At 36.2% G+C, this 25598-nt stretch overlaps 1 protein-coding gene across 1 annotated transcript; it reads right to left on the bottom strand.

Moving 5' to 3' along the window:
- Window positions 1–449: 449 nt before the first annotated feature.
- On the bottom strand, window positions 450–25598 carry LOC148956874 (protein arginine methyltransferase NDUFAF7 homolog, mitochondrial-like). Its single transcript, XM_089092450.1, has 4 exons — window positions 25385–25598; window positions 24144–24265; window positions 14679–14864; window positions 450–687 (listed from the first exon to the last, which is right to left on the bottom strand). The coding sequence occupies exons 1-4, from the start codon at window positions 25596–25598 to the stop codon at window positions 517–519; spliced, it is 693 nt and encodes a 230-aa protein (XP_088948576.1). The 3' UTR covers window positions 450–516.

Here is a 25598-nt window from a genome sequence, read left to right as displayed (position 1 = left end):
TCAACTACGCTGAACAAAATGGCTATCTCAAAATTTTGATTTGATATGTTTGGGGAAATGATTGACGTGGAGGCGGGGGAGTTGGTTGCCTTACGAGCTCTTTTTGAAGTTCCTATGACATTTCTTTTTATAAGAAGTGCCCTGGTCTAAAAAAAAAAACAACGACATATTGTGCCCACATCGCTCTTTACTTAGGCTGCGTAATCGCGCTGCCTATGATATTTTGTCTTCAGATTTCAATTATACAACATTGGAAGTGCCGATTAGACCAGGTAAGCCCCCCCCCCTAACAGTGAGGCTATGGGCGCCCATGTTATCATTATTCTTCTCATTAATTTCTTTATTATTATTATCATTATTATACTACTATTGTTCTTCGGAAGCTATGATAGTAAAATACGTTTTTTCCTATGATGCGGAATATGCCTGATAAACAAATAACTTATAATCAGAATTTCACTTACAACAAGTATTTGTACTAAATTTTTACAACCACATCAATTCTCATTAAAGATTTTATTCACACGTAAAAGATACTGGTGGGAACTTGGTTAAATGATCTTGTAGAACTTTTGGGAAAAAAGCCAGTAGTTTGAATCTTTCGCCCATTTGGTCTCTTTCTGTTAGCATTCGATAGCCAGAAATGAGATCCTTTGACTGCTCTGCTGAAGAATTCCGTAACAATCGCTGAAAATGAAAACTGTCATGTCTTTTTTTTGGTGGGAATAGGAGGTTAACGGAAATCCCTTACTAACTCTTGTTCGGATTTTCAATATTGTAAAAAAGAGCTGCGAAGTGACTCTGTCTTCTCCGTTTTATTGACCAAGAGACTAGAATGGGCACTTTTTAAGGCTGTTTCAGAAACAACGAGAGGAGGAGCTTCAACTTTTAACTTTATCTCCCATCTGCCGAGTCACAAAGCAGAAATGAAGGCCTTCCAAAATTCTAAATGGCTAAATGACTAAAAATAGCCTAAAGATTACTTTATTTTAGTTCTTCTCAAGCCATATCTGACCAAAATATCGGAAACGGCATTGGCACTGCTGATAATACTTGGTGACTATGATGACTATTAAAATCAAAGAAAATTTGCAAATAAATATTTTCACGGAATTAGATATATTGTAAATATGAAATATACTTCAACCAAAACATAAGAAAAATCAATCAGCAATACAGTAATAAATCCCACAAAGATTCCATGGTCTGTAAAGGAGGGGGTCACGAAACAAAGCCTTTAAACACAGAGAGATAAAAAAGACACTTAATGGAAAATACATCTAAAATATAGAAATGAAAAAATAAGACGATAAATAAATAAAAATTATCTCCGACAGACATCGGGTATTACACATAATTTTCAGCTAAATGCATTATCAACCTCATAAAGAGGTTGATCCGTCGAGATCCTATGCCAATTCGTCAAGCGAAGGTTTAACAGATGCATAGAAAGGTAGGTGAAGGACTGGCAGCAAGTCAGGCAGTTTTATTTGCCTCACGTTGCTCTTCATTTAGCTTTAATTGGCTTTGGCAGACTTGAGGCCTTTTTTTTATAGCTACGAAAAACAAATGAAGGATGGTCGAAACATTATAGCACTTATACCCTGATTCTATTTGACCTTCAACATGGTGAGCATATTTTATACTAAATTTTCGTGAAATTCTTCAAAATACTAGGCATTGAAGGAAGTTCATAATTTGCCTCGGAAATAATTTATCATGATTCTTCACTAAATCGATTATTTGAATTTTCAAAACGGATAAATAAATCAAAACTACAACTTTTTGATAAATTTAATGTTGACAAGGAAGACGGATGTCTCATAACATAACATAACACAAGACCTCAATCGATTTCCCCCCAAAACCTCCTGCACCTGTCAAAACTTCTCTTGGGAGAATCGACGAGCAGCTTTGATGGAATAACCTTATCAGAGAAACAGTTCCAATGATATCCAGTGCCGATTCAAGCTCAATTATATTTCTCTTTTGTAGGCACTTAACTCCTTGACAAATCAGGGCGATTCTACGTATTTGTCTGTGTTTCATTGTCTCTGAACAGCTTCTTAATAAAATTCCAATGATTAGATCTGTTCTAAACTCGACTGTCTCGATTGAAAATTGAATCATATATAAGCCAATTGAATGTATCCTCTTTTGATTAATTTGAGATTTTACCGCTGTGGCGCTTGACTGGCGAAAATTAGAGATTAAACCAAAAACGAATAACAAAAGAGCGTTTTACCAATGAACACTAAAATTTGAAGCCAATTGTACTAACTGTACTAAGATGCACCCAAATGAAACCTCTGTGGTAAAATATTTACACAGAAGAAAAAGTCTTAAAAAAAGAAAATACTTATAGATAAATTTTTTCTATAGATTAGCTATAAAATAAAAGTTCAAAATAGGGATAAAATCCTTTTTAATAGACAGTGTATAATAAATTTCACAAAAAATACCAGATATTTCGGTCACATATACAGTGACCGTCATCAGTAGTAAAACTTTTTCTACTGATTTCATCAGCTTTACTACTGATGACGGTCAGTAGTAAAACTTTTTCTACTAATTTCATCAGCTTTACTACTGATGACGGTCACTGTATATGTGACCGAAATATCTGGTATTTTTTGTGAAATTTATTATACACTGTCTATTAAAAAGGATTTTATCCCTATTTTGGACTTTTATTTTATCGTCATGGAAAGGCAGTGTGGTCTCCGAAATTATCTACGTCATAGATTAGCTATGAGAACGAATTCTTTACTACTCGTTTGTTTGCTGTTGAAGTTGATTGACATGGCATTTGAGCACCTCCTTTCCTTGCCAATATGCATAAGCACATGCAGCGCTTTGTTTCGAACTTTACATTGAGAAATCACGGGAGGCCCTCCCCCCCTTTCTTCCAACTGGTGTACATCTCGGAGCGCCATGTGAGCCGAATAGTTTCACCATTCGTGGCACATTTCTGCCACGCTTTGAAAAGTCACACTTGGCACGTGCCACCTGGTGCACGTGATTTCTGGAATGCTTCAGAATTGCTTCAAGGTTTTAGTTGTTGTTTTTAGTGTTGACAATTTCTATAGCAAAATCATTACTCTTAAACAATATAAACACTAAAAAAAAAATTCACGTGAATGGCTATGAACAGCCTAAGAAATATTGATTATTACTGGGTTTTGCAGTGTATTACGGATAATTTGGGCTACCGTAATATTTTGGTAGACGTGCCACTGAGCCTGATTAGGATTTTCAAATGGCTAAGACCCATATAAGCAGGCTGTGTCTCTTTATTGAGCCGTTAGCAGCACTATGCTCAATACGGTGTTATATTATTTGCTCCTAAAAATCACACCATACCCTGACTTTGGCTAATTTATGGATATTGTACAGGTTTGTCTGTTTTTCTCCAGTGGTTCAGCTAGAGGGGGAAAAGGTGTACACTAGTCTCTGGTTTCAATACCTGCTAGGGTGCCATTTAGATAATATCTGAATGGCACCATTAGACATATACGGTGCCATTGACACTATTAGACAATGGTGCCATTAGACATATACGACATATTTTATGAAGGATAAGCCAATTTGTGTTACTACGGTGTAGGGGACAAAGACTTGTCCCCCAACGCTGAACAGTTTACCTACGCCTCTGTTTTTCCCTGGCTCTACACAATTATATAAGGTGTAAGAGACAAGTATGCTGTGGTATTAACAAAGGGTTCTCTTTCCTTTTCGGGGTTCTTTTGCTACTATTAAAATGGTCAGAGTATGTTTTTTTTCTCTTCAGTTCTTTTCTCATACAATTTTATTTCATATATTACAAGACAATCTTAAAATTAGAAAATGGCTAAAGTATTTGAAAATGAAAATTCCTAAGAATGCATGAGATATAATGAGTAAGCAAGCTTTTGAAGTTCAAAAGTAATCATTTCCTCCGATTTATTTTTTATAAGCTTTGATGAAGATGGTGAAATTAGGCTTTATCACTTCAGAGTATCCTAATTAACGATAATGATCTCAAATGTAAAAGAAAAATTAAAATTAAATATCAAATTCCCTTTTGGTAGTATAACCATAAATTTTTTAGGCAACTGTCAACATTCGTCAATTTGTTGATGTGACAGAAGCGAAAAATAAATAGCGACAGAAGCGATATTTTTTTATATACAGAATCGGTGCCCTCCTAATATCAGCAAGCCCAAGAGCAAAACCTTGACTTTCTTTAATAACCTTCACACGTTTTGATGAAACTGTTTGAGGATATTTAGTAGTCTCGTGTTTTAAACAACATTATTTGGATAATCAGCTCAGTTGAAATAGATTAATCTACATGGATTGGGCTAATATTACTAGGCAACCCTCTTGGACGACAGGCTTAAAAAGCAAAAATATCCGCTACCTATGCTTGTTTTTGACGCCGGAGAAGAAAGTCTAATTGGCGCTTTACTGAAACCGAATTATAATAAAATATTTTCTTTTTGTACTTATTACAACATTGAAAATAAACATAAGAATTATAGTAAAACTAAATTTTGAACTGATGATCTTTCGGCAATTAAAAATATTATATTGCAAATATTCAGTTTAATTTTATTAGTCCTTTCCAAGACCGTTCAAGACAAATATAGTTTCACTACAAACAAGAGTTTGGATACTGCCCCCTTTCCTAACTGTAAAAGCCTAAAGCCTACTATAATAATAATAATAATTTATTTTTGACCCACTATACAGAAAATTAAGTGGAGTAACACACTAAAAGAGAGAAAAAAATAAATAAACAAACAAAAACAAAAAAAAACAAAAAGATAAATCTAAAAACAAAACAAAAAAAAACTATTAAACTAAATGCGCGGTGGCTACCCGGATAAGTGGGTGGTTAACACCCAAAGTAGCATAAATGTTCTCTTGAAGACGGCTACTTTGTCTGACAAAACAATTTACAATATCCGGAGTGCCAAAAATCCACATCATCTTTCTATTACTGTATATGCGAGGTATATACAATAAAAACTTTCAAGATCTAAAATAAATATTTCTAATATTGCTAATATCCCCTAGCCGAAACAGGATGTGAATGCCAGCTGGGAACAAAACTGCGTGGTCACAAAATTTCGAGTACAATTTAGGCAATGCTTTTCTGTTATATCTTCCCCTGTTGGGGACAATTTTGGCGTACCCCAGTTTCAGCTTATCTTTAGTATCACTCAATACCCGGAAACGAAATAAAGTAAGCAATTTGCAAATATTCATCCCAAGCCATCGGAAAGATTCAACACTTTTTACAGAAAATACGCCGCAATCAAGCGGGGTTGCTGAAGATTTTGAATTAAACACTAAATATTCGCATTTATCAGTGTTGAGGCTTAATCCGATTTCCCCATACAGCCGCGATACAAGTAGCACAGACTTCATTAATGCAAACTTTGACCTGCTAACAAGCAGAAGATCATCCGCAAATGCAATATAGGAGACGTTTGATAACCCTGAAGAGTAAGAAAGCGGTATCATATTAAGAACACTCAATAAACAAGCTTTAAAAATATGAGGTGAAAGCACACTACCCTGACAGACCCCAGATCTAACTGGGATTTTGCCAAGGGCCCGGGAACCCTGCCTCAACTGAATAAATGAATTCTGGTACCAAAACCGAAGAACACAAATAACTGAACTATTCACACCCAAACGTGCCAGAGAAAACCATGCCTGAGAGTAACAAACAGTATCGAAAGCTTTAGATAGGTCTAACGCACAAAAGTTAAATTCCGTTTTTCAGCGTTGTCCTTTTTGTAACTACTTTGCATGTATACGATGGGCATGCTGGCATCCTATACGCAACTAAAAACCAAACTGATTTGCGTCATAATCCACCTTATCTTGAATAAATGGGAGCAGTACATATTCAAATAGTTGGCTTAAATTACTCGGTCCAGTGATAGGGCGGTAGGATCCACAATTAAGAAGATCCTTCACTTGCTTCAGAACAGAGTTAACAGTACCACAGAGTAAAGAATAAGGTACAAGTGAGCTACTAGCACACATCTGAAAAGGTAGTTGTAGATGACTAATTACCTCGGGATAATCGATTCTTAAATGTTCAACACAAAGTCTGTTCAAATCAACAGACTTAGATTTTAGTTTTTTAATGCTTTCCACAACAGACTCAGCACTAATAGGGATACTATCTTTCTGCCGTAGTCTACGCGGAATAACTTAATCAAGCAATCTATAAAACCTGGAATGAAATGCATAATTTACTGTACTGAAAATTGTCGAGTAATGACTAACCCATGAATCACCAGGAATTGAACTGGACGAAACAGTCGGGTTTAGCTTACTAGAATTCAACACTTCACTCCATTGCCGAGGATTTTTCGGAAATTCCTTACCCTTATATCGGACGCTTCGCAAGTACGATTTGAATTCAGATTTGTTTTTGTTTTAAATATTATATAAATGACCCGAAGTGGGGCGGCCACACGCATTCCGTGTCCGAAGCCACATTTTTCACAATTTTCAACTGAGGGTCCTCTTTCCATAAAGAACTTCTAGTTTTCGAACGAATACGTGAAACAGGGACAGCTATGGCCTCAGCTTGTTTAAGGCAGGCAACAATGTGAGAATAGTAAGAATTGAGTTGTGATCGAGCGTTAGGCGAGAGGACACTGATACAAAGTAAATGGCAAGGAACTGTCACAGATGAGAGCAGAGTTGCCAAAGTACACCTATATAATGTCCAGTTAGTTTTATTCCATTCACGCTTATCATACCATTTCGTGCCCCGAAAAGAAGATTCACACTGATTCAGGCCAGAAGAATGCGAAACAGAGACGGTATAAGAGAGGAGGAGCTGATCATAATCTCTTTCTTCGCCATGAAGCTCGATACTCGAGCATATCACACCAGCCGAGCAAACGAAGTGGTCTATATCAGACGCATATCCACTATTATGAATATACGAAAAATCTGCACTCTTGGCTACTATCTGATATTCATCTGGCAAAGACTGAAGCACAAGATCAGACCGAGTTGACTCTTTATTTATGTTACAATTTAGGTATCCCACTATGATCCACTGAAAGCTATGTCGTTCAATATTCTGAAGGAAATTCTTCAGAGAAGAAACAGTTTTTGTAAATTGATAAAATGACCAAACTGTTTTTTTATCATGAGGAAGGTAAGTATAGATAATCACTAGATCTGCAATTCGAAGGGCAATGAAATTATCGCAAGAGTGTATGCACTGGCGCTTTACTATGTCATTGGCGCTTCACTGAATACGAATTATATTACGAATATTTTCTTTCCCAGGTATTACAGCATTGAAAATGAAAATAGAAATTACAGTGAAATAAAATCTTGAACTGATGAGCCTTCAACAATTAATATTACTATATATCAAATATTTGGTTTGATATTATTAGTTCTTTCCTAGACTGTTTAAGATACATATAGTTTTCAGTAAAGCGACAATGATGCAGTAGGTTTTAGACTTTCTTAGACTTCCTTTAGATTTCCACAAAAGGACAATTTATAAACCAACGTTTTTAATGGTGGGGGATGCTTTGGACCTATCTCAAGGACAGTGATCCGTCCTCGCGTGTGCAGTTATAACTACAACAAATCATGCATTTCTATTGAATTTGTGTACTCTTTGTCATTCGCAATGAAAAATCACGATCGAAAATTTGCGGTGTGAACTAAGACCCAAATAAAAACCAGGGAGTCTTTTTAGCCTTGATATGTGAAATTTCTCTCTGCCGCCAATTATAAAACAGATACTAGTCGTAGTGTTTCTAATGTGAGGTTAGGGAAGGAGGCAGTATCCAAACTCGGAAAAGTTAGGGAAGGAGGCAGTATCCAAACTCGGAAAAGTTAGGAAAGGGGGCAGTATCCAAACTCTTTTGTAGTAATATTGTTCGTTTTAAGCTTGATTTGCATATTCAATTTAAGTTTTACTCGTTTTGAGATTTATTTATTCATTTATATTAGTACCTGTTGTGTATTTTTTGCTGGGATTGTTTATTTAATTTCTGTTCGTTTTGTGTTTCATTTATTCTTTAATAGTAATTTCTGGACGTTTTGAGTTCAAGTTATCGTTGGTTTTATTTTATTCTGATCTTAAGTTTAACATGGCTATTACTTTTCTTTTAAAAACTTCTTTTTCGGAAAGTTTTTTTTATTGATTGTTATTAAATCGTCTCGCATGTGGAGCATTAGAAAGCTTGCATTTTATATATATATATATATATATATATATATATATATATATATATATATATATATATATATATATATATATATATATATATATATATATATATATATATATACGTATATATATATACGTATATATATATATATATATATATATATATATATATATATATATATATATATATATATATATATATATATATATATATATATATATACGTATATATATATACGTATATATATCGTATATATATATATATATATATATATATATATATATATATATATATGTATGTATGTATATATATATATATATATATATATATATATATATATATATATATATATATATATATATATATATATATATATATATATATATATATATATATATATATATATATATATATATATATATATAAACTTAAAGATTTAGCATCCCCCTCTCCACGCATAAACATCTGATCAAATGCAAACGTTGCTATGCCCTGTTGCTTTTTGAACTTCCCGAAGCAAAATAACACAAACAAGTATAAATTTGGCATGTTATTCTATTAAATAAGCGCAAATATAGCAAAACATGGTTTTATCTTGTTATTTTCGATATGGGTGAATGAAAATTTGAACCACAATCAAATTTTGTCAAAATACCAAAAGAAAAGAAACTCGAGGAAATCTCACTGCTACAGAATTTTCATACTTTATCTCATTGGCTAAAGTTTACAGAGGTAAAGGATCTAACCTGGCATACACAAAAATCCCGTGGGCAAAAATTACGCATGTGGAGCATTAGAAAGCTTGCATTAGCCCTAAATGACGCATATCCATAGTATTTAGGGGATAGTGGGGCTAGTTGAGACAGTTTTAATATATTTTGTTTTTTACCAAACCACGTTTGGTATTATTTTACCATAAAGATAAACTACTCTTAAAGCCTATACACTATATAACAGGAAATTATTTTTTATTTTGGCAAAAATTAAGCAATAGAGAAATTTTTTTAATGGACAAGTTAAAGTGTATCTTCCTACCTACCTAAATGTATCTACCTATATGGGGCAAATTGGTACTCTGGTAACGGCAATTGATATTTTAAAAGGATTGTAATCAATAGGTGATTATAAATCAAGATACAAACGTTTTTAGTTGAGTACAATTGAAATTAAGTAAAGAAAAGCTAAACTCAAAGATGGTTCTCCACCAAGGCCGTATCCAGGGGGGGGGGTTACCCGGTTTGAACCCCCCCCCCCCGAAATTTTTGACCGAGTCGAAAATAAGTCGAAAATTAGTAAAACCTAGGTAAAAATCAGTAAAATTAGTCGAAAACTGAGTCAAAAATTAGTAACCCCCCCCCCCCGAAAAAGTCAAAAATTAGTAACCCTCCCCCCCCCCGAAAAAAAATCCTGGATCCACCCTTGTTCTCCACGATAATCGCTGATACACTGTATAAAATAGCCCTCAACCTGCCGTATCAACTTCCATGTGTTGTTTAAACTAACAATACTTTAAAATCATAGTAACTTAGTTATTCAAATCTAAATTAATATACTAATTGAAAACCACTGTATAGCATGTGGTGGTTGCTGTTTTTTGGGGGAGAGGGGGGAGGTCCGTCGAAAACTAGCATTACTTTTTTCACTCTAACACAACATAAAAAATTTACTTTTCAATTATAAAATGAAACTACTAGGCATATGCTTTGTTTTCTATTTTTTATTTCTTGCATAAGTTTTGAAAGAAAGAGGGAGAGAGAGAGAGAGAGAGAGAGAGAGAGAGAAAAGAGAGAGTTTATTAAACAACTTTCGTAGCTCTTTGCTAATTTAAGGTTGCAAAAACATTGGATGTTAAACATAGATAAACATAAACATTACAATATTGCATGTTAAACATAGACGTAAAAAATGACAAATGAATTAGAATATCGGTATGTTCGTCCATGTATAGGTGTCAGTTTGAGTTTTCGTCTGGTTTTTCTGTTTGGTGGGGCATCTGCGGCGAGAATATCACGATGGGTTGGGTTTGACAGCAATACTTTTCCAAAACTCACGACGAGATTGCTCAGTCTGCTCAAGGCACTGGATTTCAAGTTTATTGAGTGCTTCTTGGTAGGGTATATCACTACATCCCAAGATAATCATAACTGCCCTTTTCTTCACTGACTCTAGGTCGTGCATTAGGTGAACAGTATGTAGCACGAAAGGGCCCCACACAGAACATGCATACTCCAAGACTGGTCACACATAGCAAAGGTAGACGCGGAGGAGACTTTTGACATCTCAACCGAAACGACGTATTTTAGACAGTGTTTGGACCCTTGGCTCCCATTCGCTTCAAGTAGTCATGCACCGAAATTAGATAGAAGGTCAAAGGCTTTACCAAAATTGATCACAGCTACATCAACAAAACGACCCGAGGTCTCTAGCGACTTTAGAATACGGTCGGACATTCTTACTAGGTAGATGGAAGTTCCACATTTATAGAGTCCTCCGTACTGATATTTGTCTATAGATTCACGCACTTGAGCCAACAGGCAGCAAAGTATGAAAGACTCCGTCACTTTCGCAAAGCACAGGATTAGGGAGATGGGTCTCAAGTTCTCACAGCCCTTAGGTAGGTTTACCTTCGGAATGACATGTATGTGTGCTTTCTTCCAAAGCGGGGGAAATACTCCGGACACAAAGCACTGTTTAATCAGAGTGGAAAGGGGTAGGGCGAGGAACATAGCAAATTCATGGATAAGTTTTGCAGGGATTTCGCCAAGAAAAGGTGATACTCCTGTTTTTATTTTTTCAGCTCCTTGTACACATCTAACTCACTGAGTTCAATTAAACCTTCATGGTTGCAGTCTTCAAGCAGATACTCTTTTTCCTGGGCAGTTACAAGAGGAAATATAGTGCATATAGAGGCCAAGAAGGCGTTTACAGCACGAAGACCCCGGTAATCGTCCGCTATCGTCTGTTATCGTAATAGCAGGTTTTGACGACTTTCCACTTAATTTCTTGACGGAGCGGTGCCATTTGGCAGGCTCACTGTTCAGAAGTGGCACAACGTTTTCACGGCCATATTTAGTTTTGGCGGAGCGTACTATGCGCCCTACTTGGTTCCGTACAATTGCTCCTTTGTTTGCTTTACGACATGTGTAAAGATAACTTCATTCACGAATTTTTGCTTTTATTGCAGGGGTAATCCATGGTTTGTCGTATTTGCTCAAGGTCACTGTCTTTGTTGTGAATATTTCAAGATGCTTAGAGTAAAGTACCTCGTTGAAGGCGTTTACTCTCTGCTCAAGAGTACCATCTAAGGACACTTCCGGGAAATTGTATGTAGCAACCCACCGGCCGTATTCACATATAGCCGAGTCAGTTAGGGGCCTTGTTGTTACTCGTGAAAGCTTAGGTTTCTCCACAGAAGCTTTGACCTTGAGTATTAAAGCGTGGTGATCAGACAACCCAATTGGCCCAAGGGAAATAGGGGGGTGATAGAAGTCTTCAGTTTTTGTTAGGACTAAGTCCAGGATGCTTCCGGATGAGTGGGTTGGGATGTTGACAATCTGCTTTAAAGAGAGGCTGGTCACTAGCCAGTTTTTCTTTGTCTGGTTGAAATCCCCAGCGACGATAAAACCAGGGGAACTATATCTGCTTCTGATTAAATCAGTGTAGTTTGTAGATAAGAACAAGATCTCACATGTTTTGAGCGCTCTCTGGAAAGTATACCTATGCAGATATTAGACACGAAAAGCGACGATATGGAGAAGGAAATTGGCACATGGCCCAGATAATCTCGTGGTTCGGGTTAGTATATTTAGATATATATTTGCATGAAATGTCTTTCCGCACATAGATTCAAACACCACCACCGAGCCGGTTGTCACGCTACTGCTACGCAGACTGAGAAATGAGAAATATCCGGCAATTTGTCCTGAGGCATCGTCAAGGTTCCAAATTTCCGTTACGGCAGCAACTGCTGCGTTTTCACCACGGAGTAAAATTTCGAAATCTTCCTATTTATCACAGAGAGATCGACAATTTGCCAGAATGAAGTTCGGCATGGTGTAGTGGGACTTTATTGGTCTCAGAACAGGTGGAGTTTCTTGGATGTCACTCAGGGTTGTCTCGTCAAATCACTTTAGCTTCGGAATTTCAGCTGTTTTGGTCAGCTAAATTTTCACAAGTGTTCGGCGAGAGACTAACTTTGGTGATTGAAGGTTACCATGGTTTGTGACAATTACTGGAATTCGTAGTGTGGAGGTATTTTCACTGCTCAGTTTTGCCCAAGTAATGATAAATGTTATAAACTGAGTCGTTGGCAAACTACTTTTACGGGAACTAGCCAAATATTCTCATATTACCTGCAATTTCAATTAGAAGAGCAAAAGATGGGCAGTTGCCCGGTACAAGTACCGTTGTATCAGCTGGGGAAGGCCATCCTTTAATTGCCAGGATCAGGTGAACGAGAACTGTCGCTTCCCTTGCACGTTGAATTTTTCAAATTTTGCGTCAGCCAGTTTCAGTCAGTTGCGTCAGTCAAACGCTTTGTCTGTGCTTTCCGCTAAACACGACGATGGTGGGCGAGATATCGACCAGAAATGCAATGTTGAACTTCTTATTTCGATCAAGAAAATCAGGGAACGCTCGCATTGATATTGCATAAACTGCTTGAGACCTTTTTGCCGCTGATGTAATACTTGAAGCCGAGAAAATGTTGTGGACTGAGGTTGCACTTTCCACACATGCTACAGATTGGCAGAAGATTATTGATAATGTCGGAGATATGATTAGATGTCTTAATCTCTGTGATGAAAGGAATGCAGTCCTACCTCGATGTGTTATTTTTGAATCCGATAAGGTGCCTGAATTGACTAGTGAAACAAAAGCTACACTTACTCGTAAAGCCAAAATCGACCTATGAGGTAGTCTTGAAGAACCCACAAAAAGGTCTTGACGATCCCAAATCGCAAAAAGACTCTTAATAAAGTTTTGCGGCAATATCAGTGATCGTATTAATGAATCAAAGTCCCGAAAGAATGCTTGAAGTCTCATTTTGTCTGATAAAGATGTTGCTCAATCGGTATCGCAGGCTATCACTACTCATGGTCAGGCTTTCAAAGCTAAAGTGAAAAGCCCATCATATTTTGGATTTTTTTCAGGATCTCTGAAAGCCTTACAGCCGATGATGTTATTGTGCTAGTAGCAAACTGCTCTGAGCTAGGTAGGAAACGCTCATAACGGTTCACATCTGCTAAAAGGGCACGAATCAGACAAGCCACTCATTACAGTTTAGCAGTTAGTTGTGAGCACTGGCCTTTGATAAATTTCAAGTTCCTGCTAATGCAATGCCATAATTTCCAGCAATACGGGTATGCCACCAAGCTGTGTGAAATTTGACTCCAAATGCGCAAGATGTTACAGTGATCATCCGAAAGTAAAAGTCACTCTGTGTAAGTACCTTATGAAATGTAGTCTATATGGTGCATCCTCCATAGGCTTCAAGTGTCCAGTCGTGCAGGCTTTACTTAAGAAATGAGTGGTTCAGTTATTCAAATTCTTTCTTAGAACATTTGCGCTACAAAAGACGACTTGTTCTAGAAAAATTCTCGCGTAGCTGTGATATTATCTGCTTACAAGAACAATATCTCTCGAAAGAGGGGCTTGGTTTAATGCAGCGGAATGGTTCGAAAAAACTTTTTCCATCTCCACCGGCTAATTGAGGAAGATGCCGTCCTTCTGATAGCGTCACAATTAAAGACATTAAGTAAGAGCTAATCTCATGCATATAGCTTATGCATCCACCGACATTTTCGTTGCAGTGAAGATTAATTCCAAAATTGTACATTCTGTTTACTTGTCAACTGACTGTAAAGATGAAAAGTCGGACATGAAATTCAGCACGGCATGTAGCAAACTTACTAAACTTATGTCAGGCAATCTCGGTTCTGAATGCAGTGTAATTCTAAGCGATGATCTCAGTTGCAATCTTAGCCATAATTTTAACGCCCGAGCTCAGACACTTCTTTCTTAGTGTAAGGATTTCAAGTATGCAAAAATGACATCGAACTTCTAACGAAAATGGCAATGAAGTTCAACTCCTAATTCTATGGTTGATTAAGTTTGCACTGAGCCGATTCAAACACTAAATTTCATTTTTACTATCTTTGGTGCTTTAGATACTTACTAGAATAAATACAAAACATTACAATAGCTAAGTGTCAAATTTCAATCAGATACCCTTTTTCTTGCCACTAACCCCCTCCCTTTTCCTTAACATCGATGCTACTAACAAATATGTAGGTTGGAGCTGATCTTGGGTACCATAGAATTTAGGCCCTGACAAAAATTTTGTTTTGTAAAGATATTTTTTTAAATAGAAATTTAAAGCCATGGAACAACCACGTTCGAAAGTATTTAAGGGTATGATGTTCACGTAAACAACGTCGAATTCGTAGCACTGACTGAATGACTTACCTGAAGCCGCTGTTCAATTCCTAAGCCGGAGAGGAACCTAGCTTGTGTGATTGGCCCATAGACCAATATGGGTGTGTCCGTCTCTTCAGATACAGCCTTTTTGATTAGAGAAAAATCTACGTCTGCTGTCAAGTCCGCTGTTCCAGGATCCACCAAAGGATCATGAAGCTGGTGATTTCTGAAACCCTAAGAATAAGAATTAGAATAATTTTATTTATTTAAGTGCATTTACTTTTGAATAGAAACAGTATAATGACAACTAGGACAGATGCTCTCTGACCTATTGAAGAAGCATATTAAATCAAACCTAAAGCGAACCTTCAGTCATGAACTACTTAAAACCTGGTTAAGACCTACTAGCCGAAATAGCCAGTAACACCTAGTAAGATAATAATTGTCCTGGGCATATAGGGGTTCAGGTCAATTATTTTTCTTCGTCTTAATAATAGTAATTATAAAAGAAATAGTTTTTTTTATGCAAGTAAGGGACGACATCAGAAGTTAAATTTAGACATTACCATATACATGGCGATGGCTGTTACACTCTAAACCCCCCCTCCTCCGGGTCTGTATGCTAGAGTTTGACTAGAACTTTCCTGAAAACACCTAAGAACAAAACAAATATAGTCAATCGATAATTACAAGTGTCTTATTTACTGATTCCTTTGCAGAACGATTGAGGTGAAAATCTGATTCTTTAAGGCAAATACGAATAAATATAGCCTATCCCATTATTCTTAAAATATTACGGTCAAAATTTGTCAAAATTTTGCGAAAAGAGTAGGCCCTAATGCGACACCAGCCCAACACACACTTATGACAGTTTATCTTTGTATTAAAAATCCCTCTGTAATATTGAAAGATAGATCTTCTTTTTAAATTTAGCTCCAGTTCTTTTTTATGATATATTAAGGGTTTTTGAAAATAGGAGGAGGAATGCTGCCCCTTAACAAATTAAACTTTTTATAACAGCAATTTGAGGATAAGGCCTTATTAGATTAAATTACTTTAAACAATAAAATGATTTTTTTCGATACAAAGGTTGGCTGCCACCCCTCTCAGACCCCGCTCTTGACACAAAAGTTAAACTTTTCGTCACAATGCTAAAAATGTCTAAAGACTAACTTATTTCTTCAAAACTGCTGTTTCTGCAATAAGAGGAGAGTGGATACCATAACAGTTCCGATACTGGACGCTCAGTCATGAGCAGTACCAATAATACCAACTCCAAATAATGAGAAATTAGTGGGAAAATTCGCATCGTCTTCTATAGCGGTCTGAAGCAGCTATTATCCAGAGCTTGAGCTTGTTGGCTTAAAACACAATTTTTTAGACCTTAGACACAGCTTCCCCAGCCAAATAATTCACCGAACTCTCCCTAACAATAAGTAGGAAACTATATAATGATGTGTAAGCTGTACTGTCACTGTATAACATAAAAATCTTTGTCAGTACTCCCATCACAATTATTATTCTGGTCCCTTCACCCGTGTAATATTTTCAGTGGGCGTAATATTTCAAACTGCAATTTTAGTTTCTTTTTACAGTCTTGCAAAGCTGTTGGTTAGGCGAAGGAAATTTTGCTGAAAATATGTTCTACTCAAATTCGGGATAGCCAAGTAAACTTGTTTAAATAGCTAGGTCTACCTTTACAACTTCTAAGGCTTGAACAATTTTAGTAATCCTGTATCAAGGCTAATTCTGAGATAAAAACAAAACAATTTAAAGAAATCGTGGTATAATTTATTTTATCGGGATTAACTGTCCCTAAATACCATATTCTTACCATAAAAATGCACCACCCCTCCTCCTCCTAATGAGGCAAAATTTAGCTATAGACTATGTACAAGGTCGGGGAATAGAGGATTTAAACGGAAGTGACCCCAGAAATATTATTCATAAGAAAATTTCCATTACAGCTTAAAGTACAAATTTGGTTATTAGGTTCATATTGTTTTCTTGTCAAGTTTTATATTATTTTCGGACTTATTTATCACGAACTGTTGGTTAATACTGCAAAACAATGTTAGTGTGAAAAAAAGAATAAGTAACTTTTATATTATTTGTAGCCTATAGCTATCATGTCCAGACATTAGATGGGCTGATATAAAAATGAGACTGCAATAAGTACTATATTTGAAACATGGATGGCCACAGGGCTGGTGGGAGGGGTAGGGGGTTAATCGGTGACTATATAGTAATTATGAGGTAACCAAAAAGAAAGGAAAGCATAGTAGAAACAAACAATGATAAAAAATGTATGTGTCGAGGGGGTATTTTCCGCCGGAGGGGGGCGGGTATTTTCCGATGGTATTTTCCGCGGGGGTACTTTCCGCGGAGGGAATTTTCCGCGAGGGTATTTTTCGCGGGAGTATTTTCAGCGGGGGTATTTTTTGTGAGGGGAGGGGTACTTTCCGGTTTTTTCCGCGGGGGACTTTCCGGAGGGTAAACACCTAAAACCTTAGAATCAGCATAAAAACCAATAATGTGTCAATTGTAGTCGAAGTTCCCTTTTAATTTAAGTTTAAATTTACTTGTTTAATTTAGTTCTTGTTTGTCTTTAAGTTTTAATGTTGCCCCATACTTATAGGTTGAATTTTTTCTATTTAATTTACACATCTAGAAACTGCAAAGAATATTTGTTTTTAAATATTATTAATTAATTGCTGAGATTAATGACTTAATGAAAAGCTGCTACTGGTATTTACAGTTCACATGTGTTCACTATTTTTTTTTTCTTTTTTTTACAATTTTGAATTTTTTGCCGCAACATCAGTAATAAGTGTTTTAAGATATGATTTCCAATCCTATGCTCTGGCTCTAAAACCTGCTCTGTAAAAGGCTTGATTTACTACGCGGATCCAAGCCCTAATTGAGCCTGAAACCGAAGCTAAAACCAATTTTGGCTCCCGAATTTTTTCAACAAAATTCTATTTTGTTTTTCCCCCGAAAATTCCCCGAATCTTGAAGACTTGTCCCCGAAAACTCCCCAAGTTTTTAAGGCTTGTACCCGAATTTAAGATTCGAGAGTGGAAGGAGCCCTGGTGGTATTGCCTCTCAGGCAGGAAGGCTTTACAAATCGGTTCTTGACAAGCTAATTATTACCTTTAAGCTGTCGCTCAATAGCATTCTAACCCTATTTATGTCGAAGTGGCTGTTCTAGGGTATAATCTTGTAGAAATCTGCTTTTTTACTTAAAAAAGGCACTAAAATTTTATAGAAGAAAAAAAATGGTAGAAGAATTATAATACTTGTCAAATATTCTAAACCCACGCTTGATTTCGTGATATAACTTTGGAAAGCTGACTTTCATTGATAAAAAGGATCTTTTCAAATGATTTTTATGAATTCAACTCTGTTAATTTTAACTCGCTGACACCCTCACTCAACCGCCACCTGCCAAAAAAAATGGATACTATGTTGATACTATGCAAATATCAATATACAAAATTTAACCCACTGACACCCCCACTCCACCGCCACCTGCCGAAAAGAAATGGATACTGCTCGTGGATACTATGCACATATCAATATACAAAACTATCAAATAAATGATTCATAAGAAAACTATAATTCATCTTTTTAAGCAAGTTCAAACACTCAAAAAAGTTCCTCTCCCCCGGTGGTATTGATCAAACACAAAAGTGATTAGTGTGATTAGTGTAAAACTCCAAATTCCAATTCGGCATCACAACTCATAAGGTCTGGAAATAATCATGGAAATTCCTCCAGCAAAAAACTAGTCTTGTTATCTAACCATCCTGTCCAGGATGTGTTCCACATCACGCACGTCTCGTTGATGAATATACATATCGAATTACATAAGTCTTATTGATGTGCCTATCAAGAAATATTCTGTTTTTGATGATTATTTACACCCAAATGCTTATGTAACAAGTTCCATATTTGTATATTACTTAAAATGTTATTTTTAATCTAAGTTTTGACCAAATACGGTTAAATCTTGTCACTTGAAAACATTCAAGCTACTTCGCTATATTAATTTCATCTAATATTTTCAGGGGCAGATGTAGAATTAATGTTTGGGGATGTACCGATAAGGATTTAGCTCACCCCATGGGTATTTTCATCACCTCCAACTCTGTAATTAGTGCAATTTTCACCTTATGGTGGGGCAAACATGCCCCTGAAACCACCCCTGGATACACCCCTGGATATGTCAGTTTAAAATGAAAACACTTTGGAGACTTTTTAGAAAATTCCTTACTGAATAAGATTTCACGAAATACGTATCGTAACACCAGCCTGCAAAGAGGAAGCTTTTCGTATTACAAAAATCCCGGCCAGGGAACTGAATATTTAAACTTTTATAAGAAACGGACGTAAATCACATATTATCCCGAGCGAAGATTTTGTCTTCATCGGGTGAAGCGAAATATAGTTGCTTAAGCGAAATTCAACAAACATGCTCCTAGAAACCAGAGATTATAAGTAGTAAGATGTGTCAGATTCCCAAAGTGGTCCAGGTGGACCTCCAGGGGTGCACGGGAAGCTTGACGGGGGTCTAAGTTGGTGTGACAAAAAAATGGGGGCTCGAAGTTAGCAAAAGAGGGTCCACAAAATTTTATCTGGTTTCGATAGTGAATAACTAAAATGTTGGCTTGACTTCACCTATTAATATAGGCAGGTATTGTTTTAAGAAGCTCAGCGACTGTTGCTTATAAAAACTTGCAAATTTTATATTCACTACAACATGTCAAGACTTGCAAAGCACTGCCGTCATCACCTTCCGCAACGCTTGTTTAGACGTGCAAAGGGACGAAATAGGACTTGTGGTGAATGTGCTTGCGACCTTGCATCAACTTGTTTGAATCTTCAACAATATAAACGCGAATGCTAAGGATAAACTATTTTCATTTGGTTCCAAATTTTTGAAAATAAAAGTAAAGTGAATCGATGTTTGTGTTTGTCGGTGTTGGAAAAAGTAAGTAATCACCTGCCTATATGCTATACTTCATAGTTTTAATTTATTATTTAAAAATTTATTTTACACGTAAAATAAACAAAAAATGAAATCGGCCCTGTCGTTCTCATAAAACTCTATTATTGAGCTTAGCGATTTATTACTTTTAAGATAAAGAATCAGTTTAGTAGTAGTAGTAATAGCAATTTATTATCCAAAAAAAAACAGAGACGAAATCAATTGGTAGCACATCAAAAGCGTCGCTTGCGAGGGTGTGCTACTAACAAAAAAATATAATCTATAATAAGCAGAAGGGTGAAACCGTGTACCGAAAAAAGAACTTAAATAAATAACTCATACACTATAAAACAACATACTATCATGATCCCGAAGCAAAAAAAAAGAAAAACAATTACTGTCAAATTTAATTACATCAATCTCAATCTGTTTCGAAGGTATACTTACCAAGCAGCCCCACACGTAGCTCAGATTTAAATTGACTAATGGGCAATTCCTTGGTACTTGGGACAAGCTTATTCCATAGCTTAGCCCCTCTATAAATAACTGAAAAAGCAGTCCTGCTAGAAACTAAGCGAGGAACCTCAATATCTCCACTTGTCCAAGTTTCGTGACAATGAACATTGGACCTTTCCCGAAATATTCCTGTAAAACAGTCTGGAAGGCACCCACAGCAATACTTGTACATAAAAACCAGTGTATAAAAATCCCACAAGCCAGCTGCAGGCATTATATTGATTTTACTGTACGTTGACCTGATCGAAACTCGGTTCTCTATTCCACAAAACGATCTAAAAGCATTATTCTGCAGTACACGTATTGGGCGAAGTATTGAGGGGAAAGTACCAAGCCATACAGACAAACAGTACAAAATATACGGATGTATCAGAGAAAAAATATTCTAACCGTAAAATATATGAAGGAAAAAAGTGTTTTAATTTACGGATAATCCCTAAATTCCACGATAGTGTTTTACTTGTAGCTTTTTCATGGTAGATAAATTTTCATCAATAATAATCCCAAAATACTTAACGGAATTTGACCGCTTAACAATTCCCTTCGGTGAAGCTATTTCAGTAATCCAAGGATAATAATTTGGAGACGGCGAAAAGACAACAAAATTTGACTTACTTATTTTTAGATCGAGCCGGTTTACCTTCAACCATAAATATGTCTTAGTCATTGCTGCATTAATTGTAGAGGTAAGTAGTTGTTCAGTTGAAGCAACACACGTCAATGTCGCATCATCAGCAAATAAGGGCGTACGTGATCCTGGACCTAGAAGGTGCAGGATAGACTAAATCCCTAATTCTAGAAGTAGTTGCAACAGCATTTGGCAGATCATTAATAAAAAAAAAAAAATGTGCATGACGTAATACAGAGCCCTGGGGGACACCACATTTAACAAGACTTTTACTTGAAGAAACTCCATTAAGGTGAAAGTACTGCTATCTATTATGGAGGTAATCATGGAGCAAAGCCAAAGTAGCTCCTCTTAGTCCATAGAATTCGCATTTTCGCAATAGTATTTGGCAATAGTAGAATTCGCATTTTCGCAATAGTATTTCGCAATAATATTTGGCTGATGGATAGGGGGGTGAAATCTCTATTGGCATGTACAGGATTCAAATCAACTATGGATTACTAACGGGCTATTAGGTTCAATTGAGATAAGACAATTTTTTTTTTAGAAAGGGTGAAATTGTAGGTCCCAAATTGTTTACCAATAATATTTGGATTTGAATAAAAACATAAACATCCTGCTAAGAAAGTTTAATTATATTTGTTTTTAATTGGTTATTAATTGAAACAACTGATTTTCTCAGTACGATTGCGTCTTATTTGCTAGTTAGGTTCTAATCTAAGCCTAAGCAATTCAAACCATGAATTGCAAATTTCAAAGCAAACTCTTCCCAAAGCTGAACATTTATGTAACTTAACATTCAGCAGAAAAATGAACAAACAATGTAAGAAGAGGAAGAATGAAAATGATTCTAAGAAAGAATATATTCAAAGAAGAATGGTTGTACATCAACTTTTTTCCATTTTATTTTGCATATTTGAACATTATGCTTTAAAAATGACACATTATGTATTTCAAAGATAGACGGTATCCATATTAAATCTCAGGATACAAAAGTAACCAAAAAACAAGAAAAAAAAATACTGTATATTTAAGTGCGCGATATGGTCAGATAAAAAAATGGGTTGAAAAATCTCTGGCAAATATCAGGGGAAACATCTTTCAAATTCTGATGCCAGACAGGGATGAGCGAAAGGGAGAAGGGCAGGGTTGGGCTTCGATGACAAAGCCCTTTCAAAATGCTGATATTTCTATGATCTTTCCTGTACTTATCGATATTTGTGCATTCGTTTCAGTTTTTCACTTTATGTTGTTTTTAACTCTTAGATTTATGTTAGTTTCGTAAATTTTTAAACTTTAGACATTAATTTAAATTAGTAATACCTTCAATTCAATTTGTTTGATTTTGTAAACACAGAAATAAGTTCAAACAAGGAAGGATCTTCCAGGTGAGCCTTCTTCAAATAAAATTCCTTGTTTATCCTTTTGAACCCCCTTTGGTTACTTTAGGTAAAACTGTCAACATTGACAGGATAATATTCAACATTTAGACAGAAAAGGTTAATGGCAAAGTAAATAACTAGAAAAGGCAATCCCCTGTCTTAAAATTTGGATGTTCTTTGATATGCTAGAGCTAGACTAAAGAAACATTTTAGTTACACATTATCCCACAATTTCCAAACTTGCAGTATTTTACTTTAAAGTTCTTTGCACACTTATTATTATAAGTAGCTCAACACCCAAAAGCCTTAAATTTATCCATTGGAATAAATAGAAAAAGAACAACAACATTGGGGTAAATTAAAAGGGACAAACTCATTTTCCAATAAGCAAGCTAAACTGGCGTTAACTACTAAAAATTCAATAGTAGATGGAACTAACCAAATTAAGTATAAGGAAATTTGTATCATATTGATGACAAAGCACACAACATCAAAAATGATATAGTTCTAACAATTATTTACGCTTCAAACCGTTGGAGATGGAAAATCAAAATCTGGAGGGGGGGAGACATGCATGGAGGGACAAAACAAGGGACAAAACCGTATTAACACTCATTCCAACACACTTCAAAAAGAGAGGCCTTTCGATGAAAAAAACTACTATAAAATCGTCAAATTATCGACTAACCAAGTCTTAGAAACCAGTGACTATTTTCTCCACCTCCGGTCATTTAAATTTTCTGCGTTGGCAACCTCCCAAAATATACTCACATATTTGGGTTATTTTTGCAAAACCATAAATCTAGCACTTCTCTTGTTTCTTTCCCTTGAAGGATCTTTCATGAGACCGTCCCAGATATTCGATCTTTGGGCATCCTGTCGACAACTTAAAGCAACCTAAGGCCAACTTCCTGACAGAAATACTACGTGGGTTCTAAAAAGCTTCACTAATACAAACAGAAAAGAAGGGGAGGAAGCTAACTAGCTAAAGCCCTCCACAAATTTTCGCATGACGCAGGTCTCTGTGTAGGTATTTAGTTTTATATATACATGCTTCAGGCCCTCTATGAAAAAAAACTTCACATGCTCTGTAAAGTAAACAGCACAAACACATAGATATTGGGAAGGTAGGCCCTCTCTAAAAATTGATCCGAGGGAACCTCTAGCCCCCAGTCCCTGGGAAAACACCTCGCCTTGGAACGAAATCCTAAGACCAGTATCCTCTAACCAGGGATGACAATTTACAGGAACATGGAGGAAGTAAGCAGAAAAGAAAAACTTTATGTGTACCCAGGTCTAAGGCTGGATTTCAACACACAGCGATACGTATTTCATCAGAATCAACAATTTAAAAATTTTGCAGTTTACAAATTGAATACTATAAAGCAGAATGGTATGTATAACACATTAATTAATTCTCTTTGGGTAATAATAATAATAAAAAAAAAAAAAGGTTTGAATATATCCCAGATTTTCTGAAATTTAACTTTTAAAAGCAAATTAGCACTGCCACAAAAACAAATACCTTATAAGTAAAAAAGTGGTAATCCTAGAAAAATTTCCAATTAATAGTCAAGAAGGATGGAGGGAAAAATGGGGTACAACTTAGTCAGAAAATAAAGCTGAAAGATTAAATAATTTCAAAAGCGTATGAAAAATTACCTTGTAAAACCTAAAATAATTCTTAGTTAAAAGGCTTGTTATTCTCGGGAAAATCTTGTTGTTATTCAAGGAGTCTACATAGGCAACGTTACATTCACAGTCATTGCAACATCTATCAAGGCCACGCACTTTGTAAGTAGCTCTTCGTTGTCCTATGACACACTAACGCTTGACTTTCTTGTGTCACTAAGAGATTGTTCACTTACACTGATGTTTTCGTTGAAGTTTGTCTTTATAGGCTGTAATGGGCAATCTTGTTCAGGTAAGGGTGTTAACGGTTCTGATTCACCCAACGAAGCTATATCTTAAACTTCTTTTATTATGTCTGCATTCACTTTTATCATATCTTCAATAATGGAAAGTTCAACTTCGGTTCCTAAGGGATCTTTATCGGTCATCGATTTTGACTGCTCTACGGATACCTGCGCAACGGCTGAGAACTCCACTCCATCATCAGCTAAAAGTATAAAAATATTAAAATTATAAAAATACTAAATTCTAAAATTCTATGAAAATATTCATTCACCCCCCCCCCATCGTGTGGAACCCCAGCATCAGGGGCTTATTTTAATAAAAATCTTAGGGGGGGGGGCCAAATTAAAAAAAATTTTGCACGGCAGTGGGTAAAAATATGAAAATCCCCCCCCCCCAAAAAAAAAATGAATTTTATATTAAATTTAAAACTTAGAAAAATTAGGCAAATCCAGGATTTCAGGGGGGGGGATTTACGCACGGTTGCCAAATAAAATTATACTCAACTACGTTTCGTTGTAACCCCGGCCAGGGGTGTTGCTAGCAATTTTCCTTTAGGGGTGGGGACGACGAAAATGTGCCGACAAAAATCGACATTGCACAGACGAATTTCGAAAAAAAAGGCATGGATCATTTAACGTTTCTCTTTAATAATGTCAAGCAAATGGTATGAAAACAAAGATTTCTGCTGCGAAGTTGCGAAAACTTCGATAATATAACTGTAATAGTTTGCCACAAAGGGCTACGTTTTTATAAATTCAGTTCAAGAATATCTTCATTTTGTTTTATTACTAATTCGCCAATAGGTAAAAAAGTTGGATGGTCTGAAGCAGCATTTTCAGGGGATTATGGCTTTGCACGACAAATGGCCTTTCTCAGGACCTATTCCCCCCCCTTAGAAACGCCCCTGGCCCAGGCTGTCACTAGCCCTTTTCCATTGGGTGCGGTCAACAAAATTTGCTTCGAAATTCATAAACATGCCGATTATACTCTATTTAAAAAGGCTTTCATCTCCAATCTTATCATAAAGGCAAAGGTATGCTGAAGAAAACCGATATGTTTCTGTGGATGCTTGAATTCTGTAGGCCTATCTGAGTTTCAACGAGACTTTCGAAGACGCAAAATTCCAGCTGGGGGGGCAAACGGGGGTCTGGGGGGCAGTTGCCCCCCCCCCCCTGCCCTATAGCAAATTAAGCCCCTGCCCGGCATTAACATTTTAATGTAAATCACTGCGCTAGTCAAGTGGAATCGTGTAGGCTATATGTACAGCCTACCCACTGGTCGATTCGCAGTGAACAATTTAATTGTATAGACTATGTCTTACCTTTTCTTCCGTTGGAATGAACTGCCACTTTCATGTTCTTTGGAGCTGATGCAGCAAATGGGTTAGTCACTACCTGCTCGGTCGCGAGGATCCATTTCGGCTCAGGGTCATTTTTATGAAAACTGGCGTTATGCCGCTTACCGTAATCCTTATCGAAAATATTCTTACACGCCAAGCACTTTATTTTCACCCGATTTGTCCTTAAACTTGACAT

The sequence above is a fragment of the Artemia sp. Qi Xiang Cuo genome, chromosome 1 (assembly GCF_049724085.1).
Source record: "Artemia sp. Qi Xiang Cuo chromosome 1, ASM4972408v1, whole genome shotgun sequence".
NCBI lineage: Eukaryota > Metazoa > Arthropoda > Branchiopoda > Anostraca > Artemiidae > Artemia > Artemia sp. Qi Xiang Cuo.
This window is presented reverse-complemented; position numbering and strand designations above follow the sequence as displayed.

Excerpts from the sequence above, each read along its gene's own strand:
- LOC148956874 (XM_089092450.1), bottom strand. The coding sequence starts at position 25,598 with ATGTCAAGTTTAAGGACAAATCGGGTGAAAATAAAGTGCTTGGCGTGT. Across the intron at positions 24,266-25,384 it reads TCATTCCAACGGAAGAAAAG|CTGATGATGGAGTGGAGTTC; the intron begins GTAAGACATAGT and ends TTATACTTTTAG. Across the intron at positions 688-14,678 it reads GAATTGAACAGCGGCTTCAG|CGATTGTTACGGAATTCTTC; the intron begins GTAAGTCATTCA and ends TTTCATTTTCAG.